The sequence below is a fragment of the Agrilus planipennis genome, unplaced genomic scaffold (genome assembly GCF_000699045.2).
Source record: "Agrilus planipennis isolate EAB-ADULT unplaced genomic scaffold, Apla_2.0 scaffold307, whole genome shotgun sequence".
Lineage (NCBI taxonomy): Eukaryota > Metazoa > Arthropoda > Insecta > Coleoptera > Buprestidae > Agrilus > Agrilus planipennis.
Window position 1 is genome coordinate 1 of NW_020439004.1, and position 7,681 is coordinate 7,681.

Genomic DNA, 7,681 nt, shown 5'->3' on the forward strand with positions numbered 1-7,681 from the left:
ATACCATACATCTATTAAAAAAAACATAATGGCTGATATCAGTAACAATGCGACAACAATTGAAAAATAATGATGGCCGACAACTGCAACAATTAGAAAAGAATGATGGCCGACAACTGCAACAATTAAAAAAGAATGATGGCCGACAACTGCAACAATTAGAAAAGAATGATGGCCGACACTACGTCATAGTGGAGCAATAAAAATGGCCGGGGGCAGGGAAAAGAACTAGTCTTAATAAAAGAAATGCTCATATGCATAGATATAATTGAAGCACCTAAAAGAAAAATTTGCGATAATCAAGTAACAATTAGATGGCGTGTAAATACTAGTTTTTTTTCAGTTTAATAAATACTCTACAATATTTACTTCTGAATTTTCTTGAAAATTACTTCGTTTAGGAGTAAAACAATACAAACCTTGTTTTAATTCATAAACAAATGATCTGTGTTTACTTGGCCTAGATATTTTTATGAATTTTAGAGTTTAGTATTGCTCTATTCAAGTTACAAACTTTATTAACATTTACAAAATATATGAATTTCTTATATACTTGTGATCTTACAACTGTTTTGATACTTTGTAAGTTTGAAATGTAAAGCTTAATGTTACTGGCATTTTATTTTTATCTGTACTTTTTTGTTAATGATTTTTTATTTTATTTATTTATTTTTCAAAGGAAGTGGCAGATTTAAAACATTCTCAAAATAAACTAAAAAAGATGGTTCAAGACAAAATCACTGAACTTGCTCATACAGTAAGAAGAGCGGAGCAGTACGAATTAGAAGTAAAAAAATTACGAAATAGAGTCGAGGAACTCAAGAGGGACTTAGCTGTTACTGAAGACGAACTAGATGCTGCCACCAACGGTCTTCGAAAACACCAGAGGACCAATGATGAACTACAAGAACAAATCGACAGTTTACAAGTCCAGTTACAGCATCTTCATTCTAGGTAAATGTTTAAGTTTAATATTTATTCATATTTATTTGTTCTTAACTAGACTTTCTTCTCTCTTTGTTATTCTTAAGTAACTTATGTAGATGATTAATCAAATCTTTATTAGATTTGGTGTGGATGAAATATAGAGTAGACTGTAGATAAATGTAACACTAATTAATATTGCGTTTTATAACGTTTAGGTGGTAGGGAAGCAAAATTGGGTTTTTTTTTGAGAGGGCCTTCTACTCTATCCTCCAGTTTTGCACTAGAGTGTAGGCCGGAGAGACTTTTTTTTTGGTCAATCAATCAGAAAATATAAATTTGATTTTTGAATGACAAGAACAACGTAAAATTTTATTAGATTTTCTATATTATCAGATATTGTATATTAAAGAAGTTTTTCATTATCGAAACACTATCTTCCTTCTTGTTTAATGTTAAGAAATCTATTTCTTGAAATTTAAATTTCAAATTTTTAATTAACTTTTGTACCTTCTGATTATGGTTTGATGGGTTCTTTTTCTTTTTTTCCATTAAAACTAACAGTGAAGATAAAGAAGACGGAGGCGAAGAAATGGCAGTACTTGAAGATTCTGACTGTGTAAGTGTTTATATTACTTCCACATTTTAGATTCTAAAATATTGCTTATTATTAGTATATGTATAATTTTAAACGGAATGTAAATTTCCCCAATAACAATAGAAACTTATCTAAACGTAATTTTTAAATGCTGCCTTTGAATAGTAAATTATTATTCTTAATTTATTTACTGTTTTATTGTTCCCAGATTACGTAACTGCAGTACTACAAGTTTATTGTCTGATAGGAAGTTTTATTACCCATGCGAATAGTTTTTGTATTTTTTTCTGTGAATTGATTGTTATTAATCCAGTCAAGTAATTAGTGATAATATGGTGGTGTGTAATGAAAACATAAAATTGCATTTATTAATAATGTTTTCGGTTTTTCTAAATCTAACAATTTTTACTATTTAATAGGATATTTCTAAAAATAAGAAATATAAATGGCTCAAAGTACAGGTGGAACTTCTTCTCGACGTATAATCCGAGACCATGAAACATCATCAATTTCATCAAGATATGCAGATACAGAATGGGAAGCAAAAGAAGTAAGTATATCCTTGTAAGGAATATTGTTTACATTTTATTTTTTTTTCAAACTAAAAAATATTTATAAGGCTCTACGACAACGTGAGCTAGAAGAAGCAAGGGCTAGAGCTGCACAAATGGAGAAAACTATGAGATGGTGGTCTGATTGTACAGCAAACTGGAGAGAAAAGTGGAGTAAAGTTCGTAATGAGAGAAATAAAGCAAGAGAAGAAGCAAAACTTTTACGGACGAAATTAGAAGCTGCTTTAAAAGATGGTAATTGTTATATCAGAGAAAAACAAGAAATGGAGTTTCAAAATGAGCAATTAAAAAAAGAAATTGAAAAGATACATTTACTTTTATTAAAACATGCTGGACAGTTTGAAAGTCAAATATTAGAAGCTTTAGGAGATGATCCTTTGAAAGACTTTAATTTCAGTATTAATCATGAGCAAACCACTGTTAAAGAAAAAGAGATTCAAGATAGTTCTAATATTACAACACAGCAGGAATGTGATAGTACAGCTACATCTCTATTATGTATAGAGAAAGATTCATGTATAGAAGAGTATATTTTACAAGGAGCAGTGCCTAAATATATTTCTGAGCCCAAAGAAGATGAAGTTACTGATTTTGATAATTTGCCTAATAAAGCATGTGACGAGAAAGATGATAATGAGGAAGATTGTTGGTCTCAAAAAGTTTCTATGCTACAACTTAAGTTAGAAGAAACCACTAAAACTTTACAGGTAGAAAGAGAGTAAGTGCTTGTTTTTTTTTTTTAATTTTTAAATAACAACAATTAAGAAATAACAATTTGGAAGAAGTGTTTGCATGGGTCGTAAATCTGTGTACCACATATCAAATTAATAACTGTAAGAAGTATCAAAAGAAATGTACATATGCCTGTATGCGCAGAAAATTGGAAAGCATAAAAAAAGGTGATAAGAATGCTTTGACTAAAAATATTGAGTGAGACATGCATGGCTGGTTCAATTTCCAGCCATTTCTTTTTTACTTAATTAAAATAATGTTTACAATTTATTTGTTTTAACATTTTATTTTACAACATATAAATGCTGATTTTTGTTATATTTAAAGAGAAAAATCACAACTCCTTCGAAATGTAGAAAAATTATCAAATGAATTGCAAGAAATGAAAGAAAAATGCGAAGAATTGAGACAGTCTAGACAAGATGCCGTCAGAGAATTGTTATCTCTTCAGGATCAGCATCAAGAAGAAATTATATTAATTAAAGCAGATCTACAAGAAGAAGCAGCATCACGAGGAGGAATGGATAGAAGGATAAATGATTTAAGATCTGAGGTAAGTATTTGACAATTTATTGTTTCATCAAATGTATCAAAACAAAATACTTCAATTTTGAAAAAGTATAGGTAATTAAAAAAAACATGTTTTTTGTTATTTCTATTATTAATAGGTATATTTGCTCAGCATCTTAATTTATTCGCTTATTACCTTTNGTAAATTTCTCCATGCTGTAATTATAATTCTATAATTACGCAGTTCAATTTAAAATGGTTTTCTCTGCTTAAATCTTACGTCACTCGTTAATTTTACTACTGCTGCTGTGTTCAATCACTATATTGTGTTAGTTTAGAAAAAGAAATAAGATTGATGTCAGTATTTTTTTATTGTCGAGTGGAATATTTCGAGTTTTATATATTTTTCTATCACAGTAATATCTGTATTATTTTTGCATGTTTGATAACGATGTTCTTAAGTAATTAATTACCCAAAAACTTGGCGACAGTATTTCAACTCATTGTCAAACAATAAAATAATAGCTGCTATTGCTAGAGAAAAGCATTATGAATTAATAAAAAAACAATAAAATAGTGTAAGCTGTAAAATATACTACATATTTTAACCCAAAGTTCAATCACAATCACTGTAGGACTTAGTGCCTTAGTAAAACACTCTGTTATCCCTCCTTCCAAAATATGTATAGTCTTTATTTACCATACCTATAAACCCGTTACTAAATGTATGTGATTTTCTTTAAATATATTATATGTATATTCCTAATGTTAGTACATAACGGCATTACATGTGTATATATTTTGTAAAGTTTGCTCAGGGTGGCAAGTGTGGTAATGTGCCAATGCAGAATAAAAAGTAAATACAATACAAAGTAAAATATTAATTTGATACACATTATTCTAAAGATGACCTAATTTGTATTACCATTCTTAATGGGAGGAAAAGTAATTTTAAGAATTAGTCTGTCCAGATTTTATATTCATTCAAATTGAATTAATTGATTAGAAAAAGGTACATTAGTTATTCTTTTGCATTTTAATTTGATAAAATTGCATTTCTTACATCTACTGTGTAAGTAGACATGGACAAAAACCAGGTAATTATCAAAAAAGAGATGTTTTAATTCAAAAGTGAATTTTTCATACACTTTATTTTTTCTCTGGTATTAAAAGTAAGTTTTCTGAATATGACCCACACAACTACAAATGTTGACACAATACACACAATGCCTGGTAAGGTTTTTCCAGATTGGTAGTATCGGACACCCATAACACAAGCCAAAATGAATGCTGCTAAAAGTTGAATTAAGTATTTCGATGGGTCTTTACTTACTCTCCATGCTCCAAATCCTGATATTATACCAAATAAAAGGCCAGCTAGTAGTGAAGGAAGAGATCCTAATACAACAAAATTTGAAATTTATTACTGTTACTCGAGGAAAAATTAATTTACCAGCTGCAAGAAATCCGTATAAACCTCCTACAATAATAAATAACGAATATGAGAATCCAACCACATCTAAAGGCATTTTCTTTTTATTTTGTTTGTCATCTATGTTTTAAGGTTATCAAGTTTATTATCATGGTTATGTTACAGTTATGTTGGCTGTTGTAAACATAACCTCGCTTTGGTTTTGGCATGACTTCAACCTCAAAAATACTTAACTTTTTGTGATACATATATAACATTTATAATGGCAAAATTAGGAAATTATTACGGATTATGCCCTTTAATTGATCACAAGAGTTTGTTAGGAATTACGGAAGATTCAGAAGCAGGTCATGTTATTGTCACATTAGGAAAAAACATATGCATCAAGTACAGAGTAAGTTTTCCTAACATCTGCTATTAAATTTACTAAAAATCGAATCAGATTGCAGATCAAAAGCAGATACACAGTTGGAGAACAAAAGACAAGTTTAGTTCTGCAGTCATTTATGATTTCAGTTCTTCAAAATATGCAGCTGTATTCAACAATTTGTATATAAGAATTTGGAATGATGGTGAAGAAAACATTGACAAATTGAAAAAATACAAAGTATGTACTTGTTTGATAATTGTTATTATAATGCTTAATTTATTTTATTTACTGAATTTTAGTTCACCAAACAAATACACTCTTTAATACAATGTGCAAAGCAGACTTTTGTAATCTTCAAGGATTTATCAGTGTCTGAACTAAGCAAAGCTTTAGAAACTCGTAAGGAAAAAGCAGAAGAAACAAAGGAAGTTGAAATAGTAGATGTTCTTTATTGTAACAGAAAGGATGAGATTTATATTGGAATAATCTCTAATGAAGAAAAGCATATATTTGAATGGAGTTTATTTATTGATGGTAATTTCCATTTTAAAGGTAGAGAGAATTTAAATGTACGAAAAAGTGTGGAAATTGCTGGGCATGTCATGTGTCATTTAGCAGTAGAGGGATGCATTAAACTACTGACTCTGTGTAAGTTTACTTTACAATATTTAAATTATTTTATTTGGGTTACAGTGTCTTAGGTAGATATTTACTTCTTAAAAATGTCTTAAGTACTTCTATTACTTATCTAAAACTGTCTTTGGCGATATAAATGATAAGGTACCTTCATAATATTAGGATACTAAAATTCTGAATGCTTTTTTAATTTCAAAAACACTTTTCTTATATACGTGTCTATTTATCCATACAGGTCATAGCCCAAAGCTATGCCAATGCCCAAAGGAGCGGTTTTTCTTTTATATAACTTGATTTAGAATAGTTTCCCATACATTTCTTGACTACCGCCACTTTTAGAAGAAAAAAATTCAACGCTCTATTGTCCATATATGATAGTTCATCTTATATGAAATAATATAATATTGTTGCATCTGTTCATTTATGAAAATAAAATTTAGGAAAAACTTAAACTTTCTTAAACCCAAATACATTGAATTATTATTTTTGTTAGTTGTATTTGTGTACTTTATTAATTGCTTTGAACGTGATGCATCAAATTAAATTCTTTTAATAAATGTTTTAGGGTCTGATGGATACATGTATGCTTATCAATTAAGTCCTTCGGTTTCAGAAGATGAAATAAAATCAAATAAAAATTCAATTGGAAAGCGTTTTGCTATTTTACAGTCTCTGTCTTTGAAAAGTCCCGTATCTATGGTTCCCCTTAATCAACAGTATATCGCATTATACGGGGCGGATTGGAATGAAGAGGGAGCAGTTTTACTTTTATATAACACACAATTTAAAGTTATACAATCAAAGGTGTCTTTTAAATTATTTACATCTGGTTCAAAACTTTGGCGAGTGGGAACTAACTTGCTTTTAGGAATGGGACATAATTTAGCTGTCATTCCATACCATTTACATGATGAGGAATTGGCAACGTTGATAGGAAGTCACAAGGAAGCATTTGTGGAAAATTCGAATTATTTAGAATCAGATGTAACAATTGTTGATAAAGTACAATTACTGGATTGGGACACTTTTAAAAATGATGACAGAAAAGATGTTATTTTGAATGGCGTTTTTAATAAAAAAGTTCCCGAAAATATAGCACCTAAAATAGATCATTTGTTAGAAAAAGGGAGACCAGAAGCTGCAGTTTGTTCAGAATTGTTGTCTCAGTTAATTGAAGAGAAAAATATTGATGTTATTTTAGATGCAGTGGATTATTTTGTGGATGTACCTGAAGAATCTATTGCTAAATTAATAGAATTTGGACTTACTGTAGACGCAAAAGTTTTCAATAACAATAAACATAGTGAAAATCTACCTGAAAGTTTACAGCCTGTTGGCAGACATTTGTTTCTTGAGAAGATATTGGTATTGAGGTTCAGCGACATTTTATTACTTCCACATTTAAGACGCAACTTAGATATAGACGCCGTTTTAAATCTACTGATGTACATACAACGCATGTTTTCTCACGAGGTCTATTGTCTGCCTAAAATGGACTTTGTTGAAACGGAAAAAAAATTAATTGAATGGACCAGTTTGTTATTAGATGCAAAATACCAAACTATTTTACTTTCGCAAAACGATAGTGTTTTAAATTTATTGAAGTCATTAAGTGAAATTGTAGAACAGCATTTGAACAGTTTGAAAGAATTGGATAGACTCTATCCTGAACTTGAAAAAATTAAAGCAAGAAAAGGAAACGAAAATGTGCGCTCCTCGAGTTTGTTTTATTGTGTTGAAAAAATGAGTTTGTATTAATAAATATTTAATAGTAATTGTAGTAATTATTTTATTTTACGATCATTTTTTTTTTGAAATATCATTGAGATAATATAAACCCATTTTCTGAAGTTTAAAAAAAAATTATTTTATTTGTGTATAACTAATAATTTTGCACTTTATAAAAC

At 29.2% G+C, this 7,681-nt stretch overlaps 3 protein-coding genes across 5 annotated transcripts; all 3 read left to right on the forward strand.

Moving 5' to 3' along the window:
* Positions 1-570: 570 nt before the first annotated feature.
* LOC108742441 (coiled-coil domain-containing protein 102A-like) lies at positions 571-1,770 on the forward strand. The gene is made up of 3 exons (XM_018477656.1): positions 571-954; positions 1,489-1,543; positions 1,731-1,770. Exons 1-3 carry the CDS (start codon positions 722-724, stop codon positions 1,737-1,739), a joined length of 297 nt encoding a protein of 98 aa, XP_018333158.1. The 5' UTR covers positions 571-721; the 3' UTR covers positions 1,740-1,770.
* On the forward strand, positions 1,770-3,410 carry LOC108742439 (coiled-coil domain-containing protein 102A-like). Of its 2 annotated transcripts, XM_018477654.1 has the most exons (4): positions 1,770-1,860; positions 1,942-2,072; positions 2,142-2,812; positions 3,154-3,410. In XM_018477654.1, exons 2-4 carry the CDS (start codon positions 1,968-1,970, stop codon positions 3,389-3,391), a joined length of 1,014 nt encoding a protein of 337 aa, XP_018333156.1. In that variant the 5' UTR covers positions 1,770-1,860; positions 1,942-1,967; the 3' UTR covers positions 3,392-3,410. The 2 variants fall into 2 exon arrangements, with proteins under 2 accessions (XP_018333156.1, XP_018333157.1); XM_018477655.1 differs by lacking the exon at positions 1,770-1,860 and having other exon boundaries at positions 1,892-2,072.
* A 1,479-nt stretch (positions 3,411-4,889) lies between these two features.
* On the forward strand, positions 4,890-7,549 carry LOC112903878 (nucleolar protein 11-like). Of its 2 annotated transcripts, XM_025976025.1 has the most exons (5): positions 4,892-5,162; positions 5,211-5,375; positions 5,438-5,786; positions 6,340-6,917; positions 6,976-7,117. In XM_025976025.1, exons 1-5 carry the CDS (start codon positions 5,031-5,033, stop codon positions 7,024-7,026), a joined length of 1,275 nt encoding a protein of 424 aa, XP_025831810.1. In that variant the 5' UTR covers positions 4,892-5,030; the 3' UTR covers positions 7,027-7,117. The 2 variants fall into 2 exon arrangements, with proteins under 2 accessions (XP_025831809.1, XP_025831810.1); XM_025976024.1 differs by having other exon boundaries at positions 4,890-5,162; positions 6,340-7,549.
* Positions 7,550-7,681: the final 132 nt, after the last annotated feature.

Bases quoted from the DNA above. Each gene is read 5' to 3' on its own strand.
- LOC108742441 (XM_018477656.1), top strand. From the start codon at position 722: ATGGTTCAAGACAAAATCACTGAACTTGCTCATACAGTAAGAAGAGCG. The intron at 955-1,488 runs GTAAATGTTTAA...TAAAACTAACAG, and splicing joins TTACAGCATCTTCATTCTAG to TGAAGATAAAGAAGACGGAG.
- LOC108742439 (XM_018477654.1), top strand. From the start codon at position 1,968: ATGGCTCAAAGTACAGGTGGAACTTCTTCTCGACGTATAATCCGAGAC. The intron at 2,073-2,141 runs GTAAGTATATCC...AATATTTATAAG, and splicing joins CAGAATGGGAAGCAAAAGAA to GCTCTACGACAACGTGAGCT. The intron at 2,813-3,153 runs GTAAGTGCTTGT...TTATATTTAAAG, and splicing joins ACTTTACAGGTAGAAAGAGA to AGAAAAATCACAACTCCTTC.
- LOC112903878 (XM_025976024.1), top strand. From the start codon at position 5,031: ATGGCAAAATTAGGAAATTATTACGGATTATGCCCTTTAATTGATCAC. The intron at 5,163-5,210 runs GTAAGTTTTCCT...AAATCGAATCAG, and splicing joins ACATATGCATCAAGTACAGA to ATTGCAGATCAAAAGCAGAT. The intron at 5,787-6,339 runs GTAAGTTTACTT...TAAATGTTTTAG, and splicing joins CATTAAACTACTGACTCTGT to GGTCTGATGGATACATGTAT.